This window comes from Phyllobates terribilis, unplaced genomic scaffold, assembly GCF_046119375.1.
Source record: "Phyllobates terribilis strain yellow unplaced genomic scaffold, ASM4611937v1 Scaffold_8__6_contigs__length_399053987, whole genome shotgun sequence".
In the NCBI taxonomy this organism is placed as follows: domain Eukaryota; kingdom Metazoa; phylum Chordata; class Amphibia; order Anura; family Dendrobatidae; genus Phyllobates; species Phyllobates terribilis.
The window spans coordinates 335,688,070-335,707,170 of record NW_027362768.1 but is presented as its reverse complement, the minus strand read 5'-3'; the positions used below and the strand labels follow the sequence as shown (position 1 = coordinate 335,707,170).

The window sequence follows — 19,101 nt, the reverse complement described above, 5'->3', positions numbered from 1 at the left end:
TCGTGCCCATCTCAGGGGCATATTGGTCGCCCTGCCCCACGGCAATGTGGTGTAATGCATGCAGGTGTCGGGTCCTGATCCACACTCCATCCTTATCTGAGAGTGAGATATCACACCTCTGGGTGAGGTGCAATACGTCTGTAGCAACCGAGCCCTCGGTGCTACAGTTCCATTTATCTTCAGCCTAGGTGACGTATTGTGATACAGGGCCGTGATTTTGGCTATAAAAGGGTCCCCTAGACCCCTACCCCAAGCTTTTTAAGAGAATCATATATGGCGTGCCAGGAGACTCTATGGAATGCTTTCTCAGCATCCAACGAGAGTATCTACTTACAAATTTTTAACTGCATCTAGCCCAGGAAATACTTTGTGCCTAGTAGCAGTGTCTGCTAGTCAGCGGATTATCCCGGCTGTTAAGCAAGCTACACCACCTGTAGTTTGGACACTTAATTTTTTCAAAGGAAATGCTTCGGGACCACGGGATACTCAGTGAAGAGCATCAGGAGGCACCCCAAGGCATAGGGGCTGGGACTGGCACTAGGATGCCTTGCGGTGGACAGCCGAGCTCGATCCTTATAAAAGCTTTTTAACTGCAGCAGCTTTAGTGGACGCTACTGGAGCTGGAATTACGCGGCTGCTGGCATGAGACTTGCCCTCCAATAGATCCTTGTAAATGGATTTAAAGTGTATTCATTCAAATTAGAGGGACAATTTAAATTAAAAAGCTTAGAGCTGCCTCCACCACAGGGGGGCTCTCTCGACCCACCAGCGGACAGGCACCAGTATTGGGAGAGGGGGGCTGGCCGTCAGGGTTCACCGCGGCTCTGGCACAAACCCGGCGACACGGAGGTGGCACGGGCAGGAGCGGACTGGCCGTCTCGGCTTCTCACTTTTTGGATTTTAGAAGGGCATGACATGCCTATATCTGTGTCTCCCCCTCCTTTTACTCCTCCACCTCTTTTCTTTTCGCATGACTATATGTACTTGTCACTTTTCCATGTGTTAGTTGTGTCTTCTGAGCAGTTTGTCAGCTTTTGGACACCTTTGAAGGTGTTTTCTATGTGTTTCTATGTGTTTTTGTTTGCCTGCCATTGGTTTTAACGGTGTTCGAAGGTGTTCGACGAACAGTTCGACGAACAGTTCGGCGAACACACGGGTGTTCGACGAACCGAACCGAACTCGAACACTACGGGGGTGGCTCAACACTAATTTCCTATCACAATTTACTCATGATGCAATGTAGCTGAATACATTGTCTACTTCAATACCGTCAGAATATTAAAGGAATACTAATTAAGCAATTCTCCAACCTACGGCTTCAGATACTAATTTCTGTAATTATAAAATGTTTGGATAGACGTCAGTAATTGGGAAAAACCACATCCATTGCTGCGTCATTATCTGTTCTCAGTAAATGTTAACTAGTCTTTGGGATTCATCTTCTCCAGCATAAATAATAGAGAAGGTATTGTACATGGAAAGGTTATCTGCATGCTGTAGTAGCGAGTGATGGTTGCAGAATTGCTAAGAAACTGCTCTTAGATGTTTTATTTTGTCTTGCTCCTGCTGTTCCACCTCACTAGCGCTTCCTTTTATACTCATCAGAATGTGCTGTGAATACTTAGTGAGATACATGGAAACCCGCGGATCTTTATAAGAGCAAATGCAGACATTGAACACTGCGAGGAAGCCATCTGTAAAACGCACTCACCTGTATATACAGTTATATGAAAAAGTTTGGGCACCCCTATTAATCTTAAGCTTAATGTTTTATAAAAATTGGTGTTTTTGCAACAGCTATTTCAGTTTGATATATGTAATAACTGTTGGACACAGTAATGTTTCTGCCTTGAAATGAGGTTTATTGTACTAACAGAAAATGTGCAATCTGCATTCAAACAAAATTTGACAGGTGCATAAGTATGGGCACCTCACCAGAAAAGTGACATTAATATTTAGTAGATCCTCCTTTTGCAAAAATAACAGCCTCTAGTCGCTTCCTGTAGCTTTTAATGATTTCCTGGATCCTGGATGAAGACATTTTTGACCATTCCTCTTTACAAAACAATTCCAGTTCAGTTACGTTTGATGGTCGCCGAGCATGGACAGCCCTCTTCAAATGATCCCACAGATGTTCAATGATATTCAGGTCTGGGGACTGGTATGGCCATTTCAGAACATTGTAATTGTTCCTTTGCATGAATGCCTGAGTAGATTTGGAGCGGTGTTTTGGATCATTGTCTTGCTGAAAGATCCATTCCCTGCGTAACTTCAACTTTGTCACTGATTCTTGAACATTATTGTCAAGAATATGCTGATACTGAGTGGAATCCATGCGTCCCTCAACTTTAACAAGATTCCCGGTGCCGGCATTGGCCACACAGCCCCAAAGCATGATGGAACCTCCACCAAATTTTACTGTGGATAGCAAGCGTTTTTCTTGGAATGCTGTGTTTTTTTGCCGCCATGCATAACGCCTTTTTGTATGACCAAACAACTCAATCTTGGTTTCATCAGTCCACAGGACCTTCTTCCAAAAAGAAATTGGCTTCTCCAAATGTGCTTTTGCATACCTCAGCCGACTCTGTTTGTGGCGTGCTTGCAGAAACGGCTTCTTTCGCATCACTCTCCTATTCAGCTTCTCCTTGTGCAAAGTGCGTTGTATAGTTGACCGATGCACAGTGACACCATCTGCAGCAAGTTGATGCTGCAGCTCTCTGGAGGTGGTCTGAGGATTGTCCTTGACTGATCTCACCATTCTTCTTCTCTGCCTTTCTGATGTTTTTCTTGGCCTGCCACTTCTGGCCTTAACAAGAACTGTCCCTGTGTTCTTCCATTTCCTTACTATGTTCCTCACAGTGGAAACTGACAGGTTAAATCTCTGAGACAACTTTTTGTATCCTTCCCCTGAACAACTATGTTGAATAATCTTTGTTTTCAGATCATTTGACAGTTGTTTGGAGGAGCCCATGATGCCACTCTTCAGATGAGATTCAAACAGGAGAACAACTTGCAAGTGGCCACTTTAAGTAGCTTTTCTCATGATTGCATACACCTGACTATGAAATTCAAAGCTCAATGAGGTTACAAAACCAAAAAAAAGTGCTTTAGTAAGTCAGTAAGAAGTAGGTAGGAGTATTTAAAACAAGAAAATGATAAGGGTGCCCATACTTATGCACCTGTCAAATTTTGTTTGAATTCAGATTGCACATTTTCTGTTAGTACAATAAACCTCATTTCAAGGCAGAAACATTACTGTGTCCAACAGTTATTACATATATCAAACTGAAATAGCTGTTGCAAAACCACCAATTTTTATAAAACATTAAGCTTAAGATTAATAGGGGTGCCCAAACTTTTTCATATAACTGTATATATTCAATGGCGGTCCGGCTATAGAGTAGAAGTGGAAAGTGACTAGATATCTTATTGTATCTGTGTTTGTGGACCATTCAATTTTATTGTTCCTAAAGGGAAACTATTTTTTTTTTAAAAATCACATCCAACATTTTAGAAGTATAGACCAGTAGCGATTTTAGTAAGAAGATCTCTGATGAGCGCTAAAACAAGGGGCTGAATCTGAGAGAAGGGTGAGTGATATAGGGGCTCATAGAAAGTCTAAGTCGCAGATTTATCTAAGCTTATATGGCAGAAAAGCAGTGGAAAAGCTTTGAAAAGTTGCAAAATTTTTGCACAAAAATTTTAAGGTTTGAGAGTCCTCAGTGGTTGATACCTTTTAATGGCTAACTGAAAAGATTGTAACAAATTGCAAGCTTTCGAGACTACTCAGGTCTCTTCATCAGGCATAGAATAACAAAAAATCTGAAGAGTCACATATTTATACACAACAAGACACAAATAATGCAATAGATGAGACAAGTGACGTGAAGCAGAACTATCATTATGGGAGAGGGATAAACAGTTGTGGCCGTAAATATTGGAACAGTTGTGCATAAATATGTGACTCCAGATTTTCTGTTATTCTATGCCTGATGAAGAGACCTTTGTAGTCTCGAAAGCTTGCAATTTGCTACCATCTGTTCAGTTATCCATTAAAAGGTAACCACTGAGGATTCTCAAATCTTAATATTTTTCTATCTACTGGATAGCACGGTACAAAGATACAGTGGGGAAAAAAGTATTTAATCAGCCACCAATTGTGCAAGTTCTCCCACTTAAAAAGGTGAGAGAGGCCTGTAATTGACATCATAGGTAGACCTCAACTATGAGAGACAAAATGAGAAAACAAACCCTGAAAATCACATTGTCTGATTTGGAAATAATTTTTTTTCAAATTTTGGTGGAAAATAAGTATTTGGTCAATTACAAACAAGCAAGATTTCTGTCTCTCACTGACCTGTAACTTCTTCTTTAAGAGGCTCCTCTGTCCTCCACTCATTACCTGTAGTACTGGCCCCTGTTTGAACTTGTTATCATATAAAAGACACCTGTTCGCAACCTCAAACAGTCACACTCCAAACTCCACTATGGTGAAGACCAAAGAGCTGTCGAAGGACACCAGAAACAAAATTGTAGCCCTGCACCAGGCTGGGAAGACTGAATCTGCAATAGGCAAGCAGCTTTGTGCGAAGAAATCAACTGTGGGAGCAATAATTAGAAAATGGAAGACATACAAGACCACTGATAATCTCCCTCGATCTGGGGCTCCACACAAAATCTCACCCCGTGGGGTCAAAAAGATCTCAAGAACGGTGAGAAAAAATCCCATAACCACACGGCGGGACCTAGTGAATGACCTGCAGAGAGCTGGGACCAACGTTACACAGGCTACCATCAATAACACACTATGCCGCCAGGTACTCAGATCCTGCAGCGCCAGACGTGTCCCCCTGCTTAAGCCATTACATGTCCAGGCACGTCTGAAGTTTGCTAGACAGCATTTGGATGATCCAGAAGAGTATTGGGAGAATGTCATATGGTCAGATGAAACCAAAGTAGAAGACCAAATACTTATTTTCCAACAAAATTTGAAAAAAATTTCTTTCCAAATCAAACAATGTGATTTTCAGAATTTGTTTTGTCATTTTGTCTCTCATAGTTGAGGTCTACCTATGATGACAATTACAGGCCTCTCTCATCTTTTTAAGTGGGAGAACTTGCACAGTTGGTGGCTGACTAAATACTTTTTTTCCCCACTGTATATATTTTTCCTGTACAAAAATTTGTGAATTTTGGTGTTGGATCAACTCTGCAGAACTGTGTGCAGCTGGGGAGGAGCCAAGGCAGGATGTGACATGGCCACTGTGCCTGTCCAATTAATCAAAAGTGCTTTTGTATGGCAGAAATGCTACTCCAGTCCCTGACTGGAGTAACATTTCTGGCACGGCGCATAGAAGAGCAGGCCACTCAGAAGATGAGCTGAATTCATTAAATGGAGTGCACCTCTTAATGAATCTAGGACCGTGTACTCCAGCAAAACAGATCTCTTGATGGATCGACTTCTAGCGGCCATACGACAATCACTCTGCTCTCCAAAAATAGCTGATTAGTAATGAAGGGGTAGAGCAAGGAGACGACACACACTTTTAACTCCATTACGAAGGTGGCACTTGGTGCCACTGAGCGTTTTATCCTTTTCTATATCAAAATGAGAGCTACATTTTAGATGGAACCTGTCACTGGATTCATGCTGCCCAAACCTCAGGCGGCATAAATGAGATCCTGGCTGCATAATCGATATTGAACGCTCCATTGTTTCAGAGAAAATATAGTTGTAAGATCTGGTCAGGGGCAATATGATATATGAGATGAGTCTAGTTCAGTGCAGCCCCCAGCCGGCTTTTCCCAGTGCTACTAGAGGTGATTGACAGACCTCTTGCTATAGAAGTTACCTGTTGATCACCTGGAGCGGTGCTGGAAAGAACCACCTGGGGTGTCACGGGTGTGTCAGGTGTAATAGACAGTCGCTCTGGATCTGGCTGTAGAGGGTCACTGCGCTTGGCATTGCAGACACCTTCTTAATCCTTCTTCCTTTATTACCCAGCAGCAATCTCCCTCCTGCTGCTGATTGACACACCCTTGCATGTGAGTTAAAAATCCTCAGTTTGCTCCATGCAGTCATTGGTGATACTTCTATATACAGACTTGGAACACTAGCAGTCGGCTAGCGTCTTCTCTGGTGCCCTTGGAGGACAGCTGGCGTTTCTCCTTTGGTGTCTGCTCAAGCTAAGTTAATCCCCTTTGTTTGTCTACCTTGTTGTCTTTAGTTTGTAGTGGAGCCTGACCAGTGCTCATCCCTCCTCCTCCCTATCTAGGGCCAAGCTCTAGGGTCATCCAGGGTTTAAGGTCCTGCTCAGCGATAGGCGTGGATCCTATATAGGGACGGTAGGGTAGGCAGGGTGATATTAGATTTGCCTAGGGGTCTCCACTCCCCCTTTTTCTAGTGTTTGAGCTTCCTCCCCCTCCTCCCTTTGTGTTGCACTTAGTCTTTCCCACACTTCGCGTGACATGGGGGCAGCACTGGACTATTCTCGACTCCGGTTATGGTCTCTGACCGGATCTTCCCTCTATATTTACTCTAAAACGTCGGACCTATCTTTGGGTTAGGTTATTATCAATATTAAATATGTGACGGTCTGACACCCGGCAAAAATTCACTAAAACAGACATGTCAGGAGTGGTGATAGGTGCACTATAAGTTACAAAAACTTATATTTTTCTTTTTGATTATTTTAGGTATTCCTGAAAAGCGACCGTGTGGCCAGAATGGTGCAGAGTGGAGGTTGTTCTGCCAATGACTCTCGCGAGGTCTTCAAAAAGCACATAGAAAAGAGAGTAAGAAGTCTTCCCGAGATCGACGGCCTCAGCAAGGAGACTGTCCTGAGTTCCTGGATGGCTAAATTCGATGCCATTTACCGAGGAGAAGAAGATCCCCGCAAGCAGCAAGCCAGGATGACAGCAAGCGCAGCCTCCGAGCTTATTCTCAGCAAGGAACAACTGTATGAAATGTTTCAACAGATCTTGGGGATTAAGAAGTTTGAGCACCAACTTCTGTACAATGCATGCCAGGTGAGACGCCATGTATGATTTATAGGGATGGCGCTTATCCCTTTGGGTCTTTTTAATTTTTTATGTCAGATCAGAAAGAAAACCAGTTCATCCATCAGTGCGCTCGCACGTCTTCATCATCTGGCAGGAAATGAGGCCAAACTGCTTAGTACACAGCCATTGTCTAGAATGATATTGTGTTGTCTCTACATGGTGCATTAATGCTGATGGAGGGAAATCTTCTACTTATTTTCATACATTATGCCTTTATGTTGCATTGAATTGTTTAATTGGTTTTGGAGTTAAAAATATCCCGGCTATTCATACCGGAGAAGCTCCGGAGCACGCCATGCCAGGGCTTAACATACCTGTTTATATGTGTGAATAGTATTAGTCTTTATGGGGAGCAATAATGGTCTCTGATCACAGGCGGTAATTAAATCCTTCCTTAATATTGGCATGTCTACATCAGAGCCAACATCTTTAAGTTTCTTGAAAGGAATGCTAATAGGTAAATGTATAGTTGATGGAGTTTAGTTGATGAGGTCCATGTTGATCACGAGATCAGTGGTTCCATGGGGTGATAGTAGCCATACTTGACCCTTCATTACTTGTGGGGACAGGGGTCAGACATGCGCACTATTACTCTCGTAGACCTAGAGAAGTGAATAGACCAATGGTCATGCATGGTCACTTCCATTCTCGTAGACCCAAAGAAGTTGAATGGAGTCATGATTACGCATGCCCACCAGTGGAGTTGATGCAAATCGATTCACAAGACCCGGTCTATACAGCAGGTCGGAAGCCTGTGGTCGCTGGACGGGAGTCCTGAGAACCGCATCCCACGTGATAGAATCCCCATTTCTTCGTTTGATTAGCCAGCCTGGCAAGACATGACATGTGCATCATACCGCAATGATGAGGTCAAGCCAGGCAGGTTAATAAATAAAAAGAAGAGTCACAGATGCCGTCAGGTAGGAGTCGGTTCTCAGGGCTCCCATCCATGGAGTAGAAGAGAAAGAAAAGGAAAAATAAAAAAGGGAAGGGAAAGAATGGGAAAAAAAAGGAAAAGGAGAGAAAAAAAAAAGGAAAGTAAATCCTATCTGAGATTGGTGAGCGAACAACATTTTGAAAACAATGAAACGTGATATCAGGATTAACAGGCAAAGAAAATTAGGTGTTGTCATTGTGAAATGTTCATGATATACTGTATGTAGTTTTAATACTCAATGGAGAATCAAACATAGGTAGTTTTTTTCTTAGATGGTTGGTTTTTTTGGGGTTTTTTTATGTTGATTTATGTATTTATGCATTTTATATTTGTACCAGTATTGTTCTGGTTTAATAACATTCTCTGGGGAGTAGATATACCTGGTTCCTTATGTCTGACCCCATTCTAGATACTGATGATTGGGATCTGTGAGAGAGAACACTCCACCCATAACTAATTAAGTATAAGGTATAAATGTTTCTATATGTTACTATTTCTTTTTCACCTGATGAAGACTCATAGAAGTTGAAACGCGTTGTGTTTTAAAAAGTTTTTTTTATGGTAAATGTGGTTTGACAGTAAAATCTGTTTTTAAAACCAATAAATTTAATATGGATTTATGGACTGTCTGATCTCCACATTCAAATGGAAGTGCCATCCCAAGTTCTTCTTTTTATCCTTGTATCCAAGGAGTAGAGATCACGAACGTGGTCGATGGATTTGGTCCTTCCAATTGCATCAATTCTGCCTACTGCCTCCCATAAATCCATAAAAGTGAATAGAGCAGTTGTCACACATGTGCGTTACCACTTCCAGTAGCAATCACGCATAGCCCCTACCGCTTCCATAGACATGATTGGACTGGTGGTCATGCATGCACACTACGGCTCCATACATAGGATGCCCGTTCTCTGGAATGGTGGCGGTTCCGGTGATCAGACCCGAAAGATCATACCCTTTAAAGGGGTATTCCCATATCAAGGATATGCCATCATCTTATGATTGTAGGTCTAGTGATCACATATTTTAGTGATGTGAAAGCCAATTCCAAGATGGCAATTGTTACACGCATGCCGCTAGGTTCGCCGCTAGCAACAATCTTCAGTACAGTACAGTCTGAGTTTCTTGAGCAACCAGCTCCAGTAACAATACAGTATTTTCTTCACAAGCCGCAGATTAGATCTCTTAGCAGCACACTTCTATGCATACACAACCACAGGTTTTTCCTTCACAAGGACACAATAGTACACAGCATTCTTTATCCTGCATGGAGATGGAGGATGGGGAGGGTTTGATGAGGGAGAGGATCTCTGTAATACAATTCCTTCAGGTCCTTATCTTCCTGCCCAATAATACTCTGCACTGTTAGTTCAGGGAGTTTATCTGACCTGTGTTTAGTTTCTCTCCTGATCTGAATCCTGGTCAGTTGCCTTCTGTCAGATCCAGATAACACACCACCTTTCTCTTTGGCTTCAGCCAGACTACAATAAGAAGTTCCCCACAATCCCCTTGGGGCTCTGCTAAAACACTCCCTGTCTCCTGTGACTGTGTTAACCCCCTCTAGTTGCTGAATGCTTCTGAAGCACAACACTTCCTGTCTCCTGTGCTTGTGTTATTTGTAACAGTTGCTGGATGCTTTGGAAGCAACAGCACTACTTCTCATTGTCACACAATACCCCTTTAAAAGGGTTGTCTAGTACTATTTTATTTTTTTTTACTATGGACCTAAAAACTAACAGGCAAGTAGTTGCTAACAGGGGCAACTACCTACTTGATTTACCCAGCACCGTGGAGCTGACAATTCACCTGCTCCATGTCAACAGAGCAGCTCTTCTTCTTCCAAGCTGCTCTGTCGATAGAATGCGACTGTCGAGGTCATGCTGATTGACAGCTGGCTCCCCGCAGTTAGACAACAGGGAGCCAACTGTCAATTAGTATGACATTGGCAGTCAAGTCCCATCAACAGAGCGGAGTGGAAGTGAAGCCACTGCCCTGTCGCCATGACATCAGAGGAAGTCATAAGCGGTCTATGACTGTTCTGTGCCAGCAGAGATTGATGCCGGACAACAACCTGCCTGCTAGTTCTTGGACTCTTACAGTAAAAAAAAATTAATAGTCCTGGATAACCCCTACTAAGTTGAACTTACTAATTAGTACTGCTATATAGATTGCAAAGGTAACACCTTGACCCCAGTGGAAGTTATCCTGATCGGTATTACTACACCAAACAGCTGTCCTGTAATAGCAATCAGACGGTTTTGGGGCTCTACTACAGAATTTGTATTGGACCTCATGGGACTAAAGCTCCAGGATAGGTGAAAATGTTCTAGGACTAAATAAAAGCCCCCTATCTCTAGCCCTCGCCCTCTCCTGACCCAAATAACCAGAAATTAGGGAAATCATATTTAAAGTACAGTTTGCATTGAGATTAATGGAGATGATGACTCCCGTGTATAATATTACGGGAAAGTTCATGTAGAGTACGATTTATTTCTGATCTGTAACTTTGCGCGACCAGCGGTTTGATATCTGGGCCAGCAATTATCCTTCAGTAAATAGACCATCAGCTTGCCCCTAGGCACAGAGTTTCATTGCTTGTCAGGGACTGACAGACCCAGGATACCAAAAATAGCTGGGGGGTGCCGCATCCTCAGGGACAGATTAGAAGTCAAATGAACTCTCTTGCATGATGTAAGGAGTTAGCCTTGTTACTTCATATAATGAGTGAATATCTTTATATTGCATCTAGGCAATGTTATGGATATAATACCTTCAGCTTCTAATGTTAACCCATTCATTTATCTATTAAAAGCACTCAATGGTAATACGATTGCAGCTTGTGGTACATTTTACGCTCACTGAGTGCTGATTTCGGGCAGGAACGAACACATCATTGGTGCATCGTACGCAGTCCTCAGGGCCAAAGATAGAAGAAGGTCACTACCACCTCCAAAGCAGCATGCAGCTTCTGTCTGTGTCCACCCCTGTGTCCAGGTTGTAGGTGACATCACTGTATTCAATATACCTGTACTGTGACATCACTGTGTGTATTATCCCTGTACTGTGACATCACTGTGTGTATTATCTCTGTACTGTGACATCACTGTGTGTATTATCCCTGTACTGTGACATCACTGTGTGTATTATCAATGTACTGTGACATCACTTTGTGTATTATCCCTGTACTGTAACATCACTGTGTGTATTATCCCTGTACTGTGACATCACTGTGTATTATCCCTGTACTGTGACATCACTGTGTGTATTATCTCTGTACTGTGACATCACTGTGTATTATCCCTGTACTGTGACATCACTGTGTGTATTATCTCTGTACTGTGACATCACTGTGTATTATCTCTGTACTGTGACATCACTGTGTGTATTATCTCTGTACTGTGACATCACTGTGTATTATCCCTGTACTGTGACATCACTGTGTGTATCATCAATGTACTGTGACATCACTGTGTGTATTATTAATGTACTGTGACAAGACTGTGTGTATTATCAATGTACTGTGACATCACTGAGTGTATTATTCCTGTACTGTGACATCACTGTGTGTATTATCCCTGTACTGTGACATCACTGTGTATTATCAATGTACTGTGACATCACTGTGTGTATTATTAATGTACTGTGACAAGACTGTGTGTATTATCAATGTACTGTGACATCACTGTGTGTATTATTCCTGTACTGTGACATCACTGTGTGTATTATCCCCGTACTGTGACATCACTGTGTGTATTATCCCTGTACTGTGACATCACTGTGTATTATCAATGTACTGTGATATCACTGTGTGTATTATCAATGTACTGTGACATCACTGTGTTTATTATCTCTGTACTGTGACATCACTGTGTGTATTATCCCTGTACTGTGACATCACTGTGTCTATATTGTGACATCGAACGCATCTTTCAGTTCAGATCTTGGGAATTTTAGCTCTCAGAGACACGGGGTTTTGATTCTTAGACTTTCACCATGTAATTTAGCTATGGGGAGTAATAACCTACATGACAACTCTCCAAGAACAATCCGGAGGCTCACAGAAAAAGGGAGGCCTCTCGGACTTCTGGAAAAGTTGACCCATCTCTTAGCAGCAATTGAATTTTCCCAAAACTTCCCTGAAAGCAGCACTAATGGAAGGTTTCTTCTGAGGAAGGGGTATGATAGAGGAGGCATGAAGTAGACATGGAAGAGGTTTAGAAAGGCGTGTGGAAGAGGTGTTGATGAGCATGGCCTGAAAAAGAGGCATGGGGATGAAGGAGGATCTGCTTTGTGCTCTGCATGCACTCTCCTTCTGAAAGTTCTTGTCTAAAAGCTTTCAAGAATGGCCAATAAGGTTTTTGTGATAACCCCAAGGAGTCTCAACACAAAAAATACATGAATTTTAGCTGTGGCTACTCATCCATTGCACTTTTGGACCACAATAGTCATCATGGGTCCTAAAGGGGATCTCTTAATTGAATTCTGTGACTCTTATTTGGAAGGGGTTCAGCTCCCAAACCTCTATTGAACTTTCTGATGTTCTTGATACTGTCCTACCCTATAAAGGGCCCAACTACTTTGTTAAAGTAGCCACTGAGTTAAGAAGATCGGTAAGGAAAATATCCTAGCCAACTCTCCCAGATTTCCGGGGATTCCTAGGCCAAAAAGGGTCTGAGTTATGTAGACTTCACCAAGAAGTGGGCATTCTGGGTTGGGCCAGGGCATTCCTGGAATAAGTGTGGGTGTTTCTGGGAGGGGTATAGATTTGCTTGGGGATGGGACTTAGACATTCCCAGAAATGTTGGAAGCAATGAATAAAGAGGCAATGTCTAGTAGACTTCTGGGCAGATAAGGCCAAGGAAGAAAAGATAAAACCCAACGGGCAGATAATGACTATGATCATACCCTCTTATTCTGCCCCATTATATGCCGAGAATTACCTACTTATCTTTATATCCCACCAAGGGCGACATCTGCAAGGAGTTTGTATGTTCTCCCCGTGTTTGTGTGGGTTTCCTCTGGGTTCTCCGGTTTCCTCCCACACTCCAAAGACATACTGATAGGGAATCTAGATTGTGAGCCCCAATGGGGACAGTGCCCATAATGTCTGTACAGCACTGTAGAATTAATGGTGCTATATAAGTGAGTAAAATAAATAAATGTATGCTCCCTACAAGGGTAATGCACACAGTTATGTCAGAGTATGGGAATAATGCAAACAGTCATGTCAAATACTGGAATAATGCACACAGTCATGTCAGACTATGGGAATAATGCACACGGTCATGTCAAATACAGGAATAATGCACACAGTCATGTCAGAGTATGGGAATAATGCACACAGTCATGTCAAATACGGCAATAATGCACACTGCAATGTCAGAGTATGGGAGTAATGCACACAGTCATGTAAAATACGGGAATAGTGCACACAGTGATGTTAGAGTATGGGAATAATGCACATAGTCATGTCAAATACTGGAATAATGCCCACAGTCATGTCAAATATGGGAATAATGCACACAGTCATGTCAAATACGGAAATAATGCACACAGTGATGTCAGAGTATGGGAATAATGCACACAGTCATGTCAAATATGGAAATAATGCACACAGTGATGTCAGAGTATGGGAATAATGCACACAGTCATGTGAAATATTGGAATAATGCGCACAGTGATGTCAAAGTATGGGAATAATGCACACAGTCATGTCAGAGTATGGGAATAATGCACACAGTGATGTCAGAGTATGGGAATAATGCACACATTAATGTCACAGCAGTTGTCAGTGAGCTGTTATCTTTCCCATATACAAGTCTCAGCTGGATTAATATATATAGATGTAGACTAAATCGTCTATACAATCGGCACTGGTGCGTTTTCTCTTTTTCGCACTTGCATCCTCCTGAATTAATAATTGACAGATAAATCCCCCGTTAAGGACCTGATGCAGATTTCTTCCGTGCAGACTCAGACGCAGATAACCTGAGCAGATTCCCGCGCTCCAGCGCTGTGTATTTCAAGCACGAAACTGAAAAATTCAGCTCCAGATGTTTGCACTGAGCCAAACAAAAGGAAGAGATTACCCGGAGGTTTGGGGATGATACCGGCATCGCTAAGACCTCTTTTGACTTTCATCTCTATATTTATATTCATCTTTAAACTGCTAATTTGCTTCCATGATGCCGTCTTGGCCCCTGCAGACTGCAGAGATTTCTGTATTAAGATCTATAGCATCTTGGTTTTAGGATAATTCTTAATTTTTCACCTATTGTTCCGCCGTCCCGATTAAGGTCACTATAGCTCCAGTCAGGATATAAATAAAATATTTCTGAGTTCTGTATCCTGATAAATAATAAATAGTGACACAGGATGGAGGATATTTTTACATCTTTTATTTATTTCATTATCCTATTTTTGCCATATGACGGATCAGCTGGGGGGAGAGCAGAACCAGGGTTAGTTATAGTATTAAAGGGAATCTGTCGTCATGTTTTTTCAGTGTAATGTGAACGCAGCATGATGTAAGGGCTGAGAGCCTGATTCCAGCAATGTATCACTTACTGGGCAGTATTTTGCTGTTTCAATACAATCAGTGTTTTATCAGGAGGAGATTATCACACCAGGATAAGGTGTCTCGTGGCTCCTAGTCCGACCACACCCCCAGCACTGATTGGCAGCTTTCTGTCAATAAGCAGCCAATCAGTGATGTGGGCGGGGTTATACACAGCTCAGCCTTTCAAGCACTGCTAAATTTACAACAATGGAAACTGTGATTCTATCATAACTGCTGCACCCAGTAAACTAAGTAATACATCATTGGAATCAGGGTCTCTGCCATTATATCATGCTGCAGTCAGATTGCATAGGAAAAACTTCCTGACAGATTCCTTCCAAAGCAATCTTACCTTAGGAGCCGTTCCGGTCATAGTGCACCATGTAGTATAGGAGACAATTGCTCAGTTTGTTAATACAATAAATCATTTTTTTCTTACTTTTTTCGCTCCCCCTTAAAAAAAATGTTAAATATAGGATGGCAGTGTTGCAGAAAATAAGCTGCACTGATATCAAAACATACTCATTTGGAGTACAGATGATGGCAGCGATGGGTCAGCCGCACCTGTGTCTCATCTGTTTCAGGAGATTGTTCTGATGAGCAGAACACTCAGAGGAGGAGACAGGGGCTGACCCATCACTGCCATCATCTGTACTCCAAATATTTATAATCTGATATCAATGCAGCTGAAGGCAGAAATAGACTGGGGCAAGTAGGGGCATGGAGGTCGCATACATGCAAAAATGTTTTACAGGAATTAAAGTGAATCTGTCACCAGTAGTGTTGAGTGATACCTTCCGATATCGGGAAATATCGGATCAGATTGGATCGGACCGATACCCAAAAAATATCGGATATCACCGATTCCGATACCGGAAACCAATGCAAGTCAATGGGACACAAACATCGGAATGAAAATAAACCCTTTCTTTCCTTGTAGGTTAATTCTACATGAAGGAAAACAACTAAGAATAATGTAGAATGTATTATGCGAAAAGCCGGCAATTCATCAGCGGCATACACCGGTACCCGACAATTTACAACAGAAAGAATAGAGCTTCACACATAGATTAGATAGATAGAAACATGTCAGTCACATATATAATAAGTACAGTGATAGTGTTGCTTACTGTACTTGTCATTTAGTGTTAAAGGATTTATTAAAAAAAATAATAGTGTTTTCATGCACCGTCTCTTTAAAAAAGCCGGCTGGCAATTCAGCAGCGGTACCCGACAATTTATAACAGACAGAATAGAGCTTCACACATAGATTAGATAGATAAAAACATGTCAGTCACATATATAAGAAGTACAGTGACAGTGTTGGTTACTGTACTTATCATTTAGTGTTAAAGGATTTATTAAAAAAAATAATAGTGTTTTCATGCACCGTCTCTTTAAAAAAGCCGGCCGGCAATTCAGCATCGGTACCCGACAATTTAGAACAGAAAGAATAGAGCATCACACATAGATTAGATACATAGAAACATGTCAGTCACATATATAAGAAGTACAGTGATAGTGTTGATTACTGTACTTGTCATTTAGTGTTAAAATAAAGGATTTATTAAAAAAAAAATTAGCGTGGGGTTCCCCATAATTTTAGTCTCTAGCGGGAGTTAAGCAGACGGCTGGGGCAGATGTTTGAAGCCTGGGAAGGTGGTAATACCCACGGAGCTTCCCAGGCTACTAATATCAGCCCCCAGCTGAATACCTAGCCTTTACTAGCTATTAAAATGGGGGACCCCAAAAAAAATAACGTGGGGTCCCCCCTATTTTAATAGCTAGCAAAGGCTAGGCAGACAGCTGGGGGCTGATATTAATAGCCCAGGAAGGGTGCCATGAATATTGGCCCCCTCCCAGGCTAGAAACCGCAGCCTTCAGCCGCCCCAGAAATGGCGCATCCATGGGATGCGCCAATTCTGGCACTTAGCCTCGCTCTTCCCACTGCCCTGTAGTGGTGGCAGTGGGGTAATAGGGCTGGGGTTGATGTCAGCTTATAATGCCAGCTGACATCAAGCCCAGGTTAGTAATGGAGAGGCGTCTATAAGACACCCCCATTACTAACCCCATAGTCAAAGTTAAAAAAAAACACAACACCCAGAATAAAGTCCTTTAATTGAAATAAACACCCAATTCTTTATTGCTCTAAATTAAACCATACTTACCATCACGCCCATTCCAGCTGAAGCCAATGTCTTCTGCAATAAAAGTAAAATAATAAAGCAACCTCGTCCTTATCTTTCCATGATTCCCAGGACGGCTCCATCTCTGCTACATTCACATGACATGTTGGATCGCAGCCGAAAGCTACCATCCAGCTTGCCATGCCGCAGACACTGAGAAGCGCAGGCATGCTTGCGCTCCTCAGTGTCTGGCTGTGACGGCATCCAGATGAGCCGAGTTCATGTCCAATGAACACAGCTCACCTCACGCACGTCACTGACAGCGTGGGAGAATTCTCCTGCGCTTGCCGTGAGCGCACGAGAATTCTCTCACGCTCACGGCAAGCGCAAGCACAGGAGAATTTTTCCACGCTGTCAGTGGCGTGCATGAGTGAGCTGAGTTCATTGAACTCAGCTCACCTCATGCACGTCACTGACAGCGTGGGAAAATTCTCCTGCGCTTGCCGTGAGCGCAGGAGAATTCTCTCATGCTCACGGCAAGCGCAGGAGAATTCTCCCACGCTGTCAGTGACGTGCATGAGGTGAGCTGAGTTCATTGGACATGATCTCGGCTTATCTTGATGCCGTCACAGCCAGACACTGAGGAGCGCAAGCATGCCTGCGCTTCTCAGTGTCTGCGGCATGGCAAGCTGGATGCCAGCTTTCTGAAGGCAACAAAGTGCAGCCAAATCCTCACCAGCCCAAAGGGGACGGAACCCTAATAAGAAATATCAAAATAAGCTGCAAAAAGTGTAAATGTAAAGTGCAGCACAGGTAGGGCAGAGGAATGATCACCATCATATAACAAATGCCAGGTTAAGTGTATCTGGGGCGTCCATCAGCAATTTACATATAGACAGGCTAGTTAATCCAATGGTGATCTTACCAATAGTGAGTGGCTGTGAGCCGTCGACAGAAGAGGCAGCACAAGGGGTGCGGTGGTGGACCCCGACGCGCGTTTGCTTTCAGATTACATAGCAAAACTCTGCTGGAAGATTCCCTTTAAGACTCATCCCCTAATAAAGCAATTTGCAAACTTTAATAACTTTCTATACTAGGCAAAACTATTGAAAAAATAAAGCCTTGTTCTTCTTTAAAGGGGCTGTTCACTATATATTTTTTATATTAAATATAGGCTTATGGCTTAATTCAAATCTGCATAAAATTTTTCTGTAAGAAAAAGTAATGGTTTTATTAGTAGAGATAGCAAAAATATTAAATTAAGGACTTGTTATGATTATTGTACTCTTTAGGCTTAATTGTAATGCTGAATGAGTGGCCTGAACCTCTGGCGATAATGACCATGGACCACGTATTGACCATTCCAGTTGCACCTGATCTAATAGATGTGGCTTCTTCCTGGCCATTGGGCGCTAATGCCGAATGACAAACTAGCCTCAGGCTGCAGCCAATATGGCTGTTCATTCTGCTTCCGGTTGAGGCATATTTGTCCTTAGGCCATTCAGAAGTTTTTGTGTGTTCCAATATCTGACAAAGGATAATAGACAGGAGACCATGACTGGCAGCAATGCAGAGAGTTAAGCAGGGGATGCAGAGAGGGAGAGGTTTGGAGGAATTGAGGTACACCTCATACAGTTATATTAAAAAGTTTGGGCACCCCTATTAATCTTAAGCTTAATGTTTTATAAAAATTGGTGTTTTTGCAACAGCTATTTCAGTTTGATATATGTAATAACTGTTGGACACAGTAATGTTTCTGCCTTGAAATGAGGTTTATTGTACTAACAGAAAATGTGCAATCTGCATTCAAACAAAATTTGACAGGTGCATAAGTATGGGCACCCTTATCATTTTCTTGTTTTAAATACTCCTACCTACTTTTTACTGACTTACTAAAGCACTTTTTTTGGTTTTGTAACCTCATTGAGCTTTGAACTTCAGAGCCAGGTGTATGCAATCATGAGAAAAGCTACTTAAAGTGGCCACTTGCAAGTTGTTCTCCTGTTTGAATCTCCTCTGAAGAGTGGCATCATGGGCTCCTCAAAATAACTGTCAAATGATCTGAAAACAAAGATTATTCAACATAGTTGTTCAGGGGAAGGATACAAAAAGCTGTCTCAGAGATTTAACCTGTCAGTTTCCACTGTGAGGAACATAGTAAAGAAAGGGAAGAACACAGGGACAGTTCTTGTTAAGGCCAGAAGTGGCAGGCCAAGAAAAACATCAGAAAGGCAGAGAAGAAGAATGGTGAGATCAGTCAAGGACAATCCTCAGACCACCTCCAGAGAGCTGCAGCATCAACTTGCTGCAGATGGTGTCACTGTGCATCGGTCAACTATACAACGCACTTTGCACAAGGAGAAGCTGTATGGGAGAGTGATGCGAAAGAAGCCGTTTCTGCAAGCACGCCACAAACA

The 19,101-nt window shown here is 42.4% G+C and overlaps 1 protein-coding gene across 16 annotated transcripts in view; it reads left to right on the top strand.

Annotated features, from left to right (window-relative positions):
* Positions 1-19,101, top strand: part of CADPS (calcium dependent secretion activator) — a 646,882-nt gene that overhangs the window by 191,973 nt on the left and 435,808 nt on the right. For all 16 annotated transcript variants that reach the window (XM_073644657.1, XM_073644651.1, XM_073644660.1 and 13 more), the window contains exon 3: positions 6,697-7,029. In XM_073644657.1, the coding sequence (XP_073500758.1) occupies positions 6,697-7,029 (333 nt within the window). The remainder of the gene's footprint in view (positions 1-6,696; positions 7,030-19,101) is intronic.